Source organism: Penaeus monodon, chromosome 7 (assembly GCF_015228065.2).
Source record: "Penaeus monodon isolate SGIC_2016 chromosome 7, NSTDA_Pmon_1, whole genome shotgun sequence".
Classification (NCBI taxonomy): domain Eukaryota; kingdom Metazoa; phylum Arthropoda; class Malacostraca; order Decapoda; family Penaeidae; genus Penaeus; species Penaeus monodon.
The window spans coordinates 4,830,347-4,838,661 of record NC_051392.1 but is presented as its reverse complement, the minus strand read 5'-3'; the positions used below and the strand labels follow the sequence as shown (position 1 = coordinate 4,838,661).

Sequence of the window (8,315 nt, the reverse complement as noted above, 5' to 3'; positions counted from 1 at the left end):
ATGGCAATCAGACTTTCCTGATTGACAGCATATGAAATTAATAAATTGGTAAAATTAAAGATGTTTTTCATCTATGACATATCCTACTCAAATTGAAAAAAAAAGTTATTTGATATTGAAATATGATATTCACAGCTGCTCCATTGACCTTTATCCATCACTGGTGAGCAATCAATGTTGTATTTTTTATTAAACTGATGTGCATTTGGCTAGAAAATGAGCTGTCTATCTCTTATATAGGTGCCAAAAAAGTTTATCCCATATTAAAAATTTAATCCAGATTCTAGTGCACATGCAATGGCAGCATCCAGGATCAACTTTTAATACATCTCTGAACCAGCATTAACTTTGAAGCCCAAATATTAATCCTGCAAATGTGTAGAATGAGCTAGTTAATCCTACCAGTCATGTATTGATATGTAATAACAACTTCATCAACTCGGTAGGAATTGTGGAGTTCAGTTGCTGTTAACTTTTAATAAATAATAATGAAACAAGTTCTGATATTTTCATGTCAAAGATGCATGAGAATTCCTCAGTATGTATTTTAATAAGTTAAGGGATATTCAAACTGCAGATATAACTCTCAGTAGTGAAAAGGAAATTCCACAAAGAATTCCTGAGTTTACAGACACAGAAAAGGCAACTTTGTTTACAGGTTTAGAAAACTTTCCCATCCTATGCAATATTAAAAAAAAAAAAAAACTTACTATTAGGTTTCATATTCAAACTTTCTGATTCTTTAAACTATAGTAAACAGCAAAACCACTGTTTTGCTGTTTACTGTCAAAAGCCTGAAAAAGCTACCCATCACATGCCCCTTGATCACACATGAGGAAAAGTTGTCAGAGAAAATCTGAATTTGAATTGATGTTATGAATAGTTTATGCTTGTTTCTTACCTTCAGGTAAATTGGCTAGGTTCAAAGGCTATTTGAAGCCATTTATATATCATACTGATACCACTATTACTGCAAATAATATGAATGTGCCATGATTTCGGCATTGATTGGAGTTATTAATTAATTATTACCTGTATGTCATGATTTAGGAATTTATACAAAATTGTGACATAAGTAATGATTTTGCAAATATTTAACTGAAGGTAAGACTTAAAGGTTAATAAATAAATTACTGACATCTTAATCCGAAGTCAAGGTTCATTCATTTTATTTTATAGCATGAAGTAAAAGTGGTAACTATGCTGTGTGTGTGTGTATTTTTTCTCCTTTTCTGTAGCAAACATGTAATCTGAAAGTTATGGTGGGTTACTGCCAATTACCAGCCCTTTCATGTAAAATAGCATATTTACTGATAATCATAATGATTCATGCATCTGGCAGGTATTTCTTGCATCTTTGGCGCAAGTTCTGTAGGTTTGGATACACTTATAATCTTGGATAATACAGTATTAACCCAATGCTGAGGGGCATGGCATGTATGTACTTTATTCATTGTTTTTATACATAGATGGCTATACTTGTACTAAATCACTAATAAGCCAATTATGAGTACTGCCTGTTTTGCCTGTTTACCCTTTTCCTTGATTTTCAGAAATATTTTATGTTATCTTATATTGCTGTTACTAATGTCTATAATATTATAGTAATTATACTGTCTATAATAAAGATAATACCATCAATATTCATAGTATTAGTAAAAAAAAAAAATTTCCTGCCAATTCAAGAAAGGTGAAATCAAGTAAGGTCACAAGGTCTACTAATTGACATTAAGCAGGAGCCATCTATGTGCAGAGATTTTTCACACACACACACAAAAAAAAAAGAAGGAAAAAAAGAGAGAAAGAGAAAGAGAAAGAGAAAGAGAAAGAGAAAGAGAAAGAGAGAGAGAGAGAGAGAGAGAGAGAGAGAGAGAGAGAGAGAGAGAGAGAGAGAGAGAGGAGAAGAGAGAGAGAGAGAGAGAGAGAGAGAGAGGGAGAGGGAGAGGGAGAGGGAGCACAGCATTTTTCCGGTGGCATTGGGTTAGCTCAATGCTGCTGGGAAAGTGCTGTGACCATTTTAGAATTTTTTGTGAAAAGTCTCTGCACATAGATAGCTCTGCAAGTGCTTAGCCACAAAGGAGTCAGTTTGTAACCTTTATGACCTTACCTGACTTCACCTTTCCTTGAATTGGTGGGAACCTTTTTTTTTTTTTTTTTATTAATGCTATGAATGTCGATGGTGTTATTTTTATTATAGTGATGATAATTACTGTAATGTTATTGACATTAGTAAATATAAGAAAACATAAAATATATTTGAAGAAATAGGAAAAGGGTAAATAGGTGAGTACTCATAATTGGGTCATTGGTGACTTAATACTCGCGGAGCCCTCTATGTGTAAGAGCAATTAATAAAATAAACTCACAATGGGCACGACATTTATGTACATGCCATGCCCGTCGTATACTGAAGATACCTATTAGGCTCACATAAGCTTAAGGCCTGTATTTTGGGCCATGTGATGGCAGTTAAGCATCTGGATCCATTGGGTTAAGGTCACCAAGAATTTCCGATTCTGCTACAAAAGTCAACCCTTTCATGTATTTAATGATAGTAATAAATTGCAAAAAGAGAGCGGAAGTGGTATTTGAGGTTGTGAATAATATTTAACAACCTTAATTTTCATTTCAGGTTGAGCGTGCAAAGATCCGCGTTGAATACTGTATCCGAGAAGATTATTTGGTTGAGGGTATGGAGATGACAGAATTGTACTGCGACATGATATTGGCTCGTTTTGGCATCATAGAACAAAGCAAGTGAGTAATTTGTAAAGAATATAGCAGTATGCTTTATAAATATTGCTACAGTAGTGATTCAGGAAAGCTGTACATTGCTGATGCTAAAGTTTTTGGTACCAGTGGACTTCTCAAGATGTCTTGTGTCAGTAATTTTATTCTGCAAAAAATGTTAATGGCAATGACAGTATTTGGCAGTATTTGGGATGGTGAGGCATCAAGCCTGTCAGCCAATTGGTTAAGGCAAAATAAAGTCTAGTCATGTATATTCTGGTAGACTCCATGGTGATTTATTTATTTATTTATTTATTTATTTATTTATTTATTTATTTATATTTTTGCTTATGGTGGAGCACTTATAGGGTTGGAGGTGCAACTACCCCTTAATTTTATGCTGCCCCCTAGTACCAGCTTTCTTGGAGCTAACCATTTCCCAGGAGTATTTTGGGGGCCCCCTGACTGACAGACTGCCAATATAACTCCAATAACTATTATACATGGACAGTAGATATCAGTAATGATTGATTGGTACTTTGATTTGTTAGTATCAGCACAACTTTTTTGAATAGTTACCATTTCTGTTTTTTTCTCTTTTTTTCTTTTTTCTTGTGATTTGTTCTAGAATATATTGCTTTTACTTCATAATAGTATATTATGTAGCTTTTACCTTTTTGTATTTATGCATTTATATAAAGTTATGTATATGCTTTCATATAAAGTGGTCAAATTATTAAAATTAATGATTTTTTTTTGTATGACTTTATTTTAATGGCTACTCTTATAATGAAATAATTTATATATGAAAAGATATTAGAGCATGAATCTTGTGAAGGAAAATGTTTGATTAGGTCACATATTTGCTTGTGTTTATTTGGTTTAGGGATGATTGCCTATAGTATAGCAGATATTTTTTAATGAATTATATATTCACTCATGGACAAAACTCTATATGTTAGGGAAATTAAAGTTATGATATGATATTTATCTAGTTATATTTATTGAATATAATTGTTTCAGGGAGCTAGAAGCAGGTCTTGCAGAGTCCATATCATCTGTGATTTGGGTGACCCCACAGCTTGCAACAGAGGTTGCTGAACTTAAAGTAATCTGTGACCAGCTGACACGAAAGTTTGGAAAACCCTATGCTATGGTATGTAAATTTTTCATGGATTTGTGTTTTTTCTTTTTAAATTATTGTGCAGTACCATTATTATGTTACTCATAATTGTGAGAACTATGCAGTTTTGATAATAATTTTTGTCTATCTTGGTAGGCCTGTCAGAGCAAGGAAGTGTCTACCATAAGTGAACGTCTGATTCACAAGATGAGTGTCCAAGCACCGCCCAAAATAATGGTTGAAAAGTATCTTGTTGAGATTGCAAATAATTACAACATTGAGTATGAACCGGACCCACAGGTAAATTCCATTGATTTATTAGTGAGTATTTGTGAATGTGACATTCAGTGCTCTATATAAAATCTTGTGACCCTTTTAGGACATTTAGATATTACGGCAGTACTAGAATACTTGCAACATTCCAAATAATGAAAATAAAAAAAAGGTTAGTACCTCAAGAACAGAAATAATAACCAAATATTTTCATTCACTTTTCCATATTAGGTAATGAGCGATTCCCAATGCGAGTCCCTCATTAACCTCGATGAGAAGAACAACCTGGGTAACAACAGCATCTCGGCTCCAGTAGGCGGAGTGCAGATGAATATTCCTCCTGCAGGATTTGTTGGGTATCCTGGACAGCCAATGGCCCCCTTTCGCATATCCTCAGTCACAGGTATGGGGGAACGACCAGTGTAGGGGGGAATAATTTTGTCAGATTGTTTTGTTTTTGTTTGATTTTGTTTGGCACTAATGTCTTGTGTGGTGAAGTATGTTTTTTATTATTTATTATAATTCATAAAGTGAAGAATAAAACATGAATCATTTCAGAATATTGGCATTAGAATAGAAATGGTTATGTTTTTCAAGTTATGCTAAAATTGTACATATGTGTATTTTTATAATCATATTAGCATCACAAGAGAAAAGATAGTTATAGTAAATATCAGTAATTAATGTAATGCTAGAATATTAATTGCTTTTAGGAATAGGAAATGCACTTTCTATCTGATTTTCTGGCTATTTTTGGTCTCATTTGCCATTATTTCTATCTTTTAGTCTTGTGAGTGTTAAAGTCCTTGATTTTATGTTTACATTGGCAAGCCATTTTAAATAATCATTATACCATTAGTCATTTTTACCCTTTTCAGTTTTCATAAAATATTTGCTGTGATTGGTTTATATCCTATGATATGTTTGAATATTCTTTCTACTTGTCATTTCTGTGAATTTCATCAGAATTTGTTCTTATCTGTCATTAGGCTATGCTTTGCTCAAGGTTTTTGTATAGAGTAAACACTTGATCCTTTTATTAATAGCTTTTGTTCGGAAGAGCTACATCCAGACTTGATTTATTATCAGAGCTGTTGTTTATCTATCTTAAACAATTTTTCAACAAGGCTGTAAGATATTAGCATTCTAGTTTTTGTATCCTATTCTAGGATTATTCTAGAATTATTCTAGAATTATCCTTTTGTATATAGGTCCCTTGTTTTCAGAAGGTATTTCATACTACCACAGTTTCAGTCAATATTGCTGTTAGAATTAAGATGTAAATGAAACTGTATATTCGAGCTTATTGTATAAACTTCATTATAGGGAGAGCTGTTGGTTTTTATATGTACTTCAAGCTTTGTTTCTGAAAGAATATATCATTTTGAGGGGAAAAAATCCCTTCTGCCTAAGCAAAAGAAAAATGTGTATGATATCTAATGGAAATACTGTTCTGTTGTATATACCATTGCTTTGTTTTCTTTTTGGGTAAGAGTGAATATTGTATGCCTGGAAACTGGAATTGCTTTTTGATGTTTGTTTACCATAAAAAAGTGCCATTCTTTGGCTTGTAAACTGAATTTTTCAAATTCTTAGAGACAGAAGTAGCTAAGTGATTATTTCTTTCTTTGGGGTCATATTTTTTCTCCTTTAATTTGTCAATAGAAGTTGTCCTTTTCTGTTCTGCAAGCAGTGTTTTTCTTCATCTTCATGTTGTTGTGTACAGTGTTTTTTTTATTTTGGACAATATGAAGAATTTCCCTACAAGAAATGTATGCTTTGCTATTGTATTTCAGTGTTTGGACTATTTCATCATTTAATTGATATTTCAAAATGAAACTTGGCAGACTGTAAGGTAAATTTAGTAACATGTTTTTTTTTTTTTTTTTATTCATTTATTTTTTTTTGTAGTTTTGACTTTAGGTAGGCATTTGCATGAGTATTTTGTTTGTTTACATTTGTTTTATGATTTGCATTGTTATTAATTGTTATTTGTTGCTTTTGAATGTCCCATGGCTTTCATAAAGAATTCTGGAATGTTAGTGCAGAATGCAGCAACTGCTTTTTAAGAAATTCTTTGAAAAGTAAGTGGAGAGAATGATATAAAATTTATAATGTAGAATATAAAATCTTTGAAGCTGAAGTGTGATACTCTCCCTCCCAACTATCAATATATTTTGTATAAGATAAGAATTAGGTTTAAGTCCTAGTCTAAGGCTGACTGCAGCAATGATTAGAATGAAGTCAACATCATAATCTATGCCAGGTGCCGCTACCTTCACAGTCCCTTCAAGAGGGACAGGGATTCCACAACAGCTCCAGTTTGATGCCTCACCCTGATCAAATTCTGCAGCCAGTTCCTGTTCCAGTTCCAACACCACATTTACCAGCAACACCAAAGAGTTCATCTCCAAAGATGGGAGGGAATCTCAGTCTTCCCTCTATTCTAGTCACAAATCCTCAGTCTCTTACAAACTGCTTTGAAGAGTTTACCCAAACTGTGGAGGATCACAAACCTGACATCATTGTTGTCAGTGAGACATGGTTTTCGGAAACTCGGCCAGCCACCAACTACACCCTTGACGGATACAAAATGTTTAATGATGACAGAGAGGGCAGAGGTGGGGGTGTAGCTGTGTATGTTCTCGATTGCCTTCACCCAAATGAAATAAAGCTTGATGCTCCCCCAGAACTAGAGTGTGTCTGGGTGGAGGTGGATAGAAAGCTGGTAATATGTGGACTGTACCACCCTCCAAGAGCAGCCACAGGACCATTGCTGATGGAACAGATTGTTAACTCCGTCCTGGACATTCGAAGCTTTAGACCAGACATTGCTATTGCTATTGCAGGAGATTTCAACAACTTGCACCAAGGCCGTCTCTGTGCAGGTCTAGAAATGACCAACCTTGTGCAAGAACCCACACATATGAACTCGATTATTGATTTGGTATTAACTGACCACCCAGAGTGTTACAAGAAACCTATTTTGCTGCCACCAGTGGGGCAGAGTCGTCATCACTGTGTTCTAGTGCTGCCAAAGACTGCGGAAAATGATAGTGTCCAAATGGTATTGTGGTTAAACTAGCAGGGGTGTTGAAGTGACCTTCTGCAATGTTGCCTGTGCTTTGCCTAAGGATTTTAAACAATATGTTTCATATGCTTGTTAAAGTGATGGCATTTTCTTTTGCTTATCCAGAATTTGCTTTGCATTTAATGCTTTGTTGGATATATAGAATTCATGTAATTTTTATGTATTTCTTATGGTATTATTTCACTCTAAAGTGGAAGTAAATGTGTTCTGAAACTTAAAGAGAATCAAATTGATTTCAGGATCCTGCTAGTACAGTGTTCAACTTGCCCAGTGTTCCGGGGCAAGCACCATATCCTCAGGCGCCATACCCAGGGGGAGCCACAGGGTACAACATCCCTCCAGGTGGACCCCAGAACTTCCCCCCAGGTGGACCCCCTCCCCCTGATCCTGGAGCTGACCCTCTCCCTCCCAAGATCAACAACATGGATGTGAGTTGACCTGTGCCTTAGGGTTGTTAGTTTTATGTGCTGGATTATGTGTGTAATTGCTAGAGCTTTCTTTTTTGTGTCCTTTATTTTGATATCCCTATAGAAAGAAAAAATGATGTATGAAAAGAATATTTATGTATATAGTTGTTTATATGCATATATTGTGTATGTATATATGTATGTTTACATATTGATGTAAGTACATGTGTAATATTAAGAACAATAGGGAAAAAAGTGAAATATAGATATTTCTAGAAGTAAATGAGATCATTTGAAAAATACATAGGAATTAGTAAATGATATACTAGCAACCAAAAAAGAAAAATTGGTCCATTAAAAGAAAAGACATTGATAAACATATTTTAGAAAGTAAATAAAAGATACATTTTAGAAAGGAAATTAATTAATACACAAATAGTAAAAAATAAAAAATCATGTGCGTGTTTGCTTAACACAGGAAGAAGCTTTGTATATTATACAGTAATTCCTCAGGTGAAGCCATACAATATTTTTATAAGAACTATTACATAATGCAGTAACTGGCTGGAAACATATTTCAGAGATTTTTTTTCTGAATCTCCTAATCAAACTTCAAAGAAATGTATATGTGAAAGAAAACTCTTGTTCCAGTTCTGAGTAAAGTAGTTTGAATAATATACCCCTTTACTTT

General features: G+C 33.9%; 1 protein-coding gene across 1 annotated transcript in view; it reads left to right on the top strand.

The window, feature by feature from the left end:
* LOC119574983 overlaps positions 1 to 7,645 on the top strand; it is a gene marked incomplete at its 3' end in the record, with an annotated part of 8,979 nt that extends 1,334 nt beyond the window's left edge. The window contains 7 exon segments of the mRNA XM_037922288.1: positions 2,633 to 2,757; positions 3,754 to 3,886; positions 4,010 to 4,153; positions 4,358 to 4,504; positions 4,506 to 4,529; positions 6,393 to 7,193; positions 7,457 to 7,645. Of these exon segments, the coding sequence (XP_037778216.1) occupies positions 2,633 to 2,757; positions 3,754 to 3,886; positions 4,010 to 4,153; positions 4,358 to 4,504; positions 4,506 to 4,529; positions 6,393 to 7,193; positions 7,457 to 7,645 (1,563 nt within the window).
* Between the last annotated feature and the right edge of the window lie 670 nt (positions 7,646 to 8,315).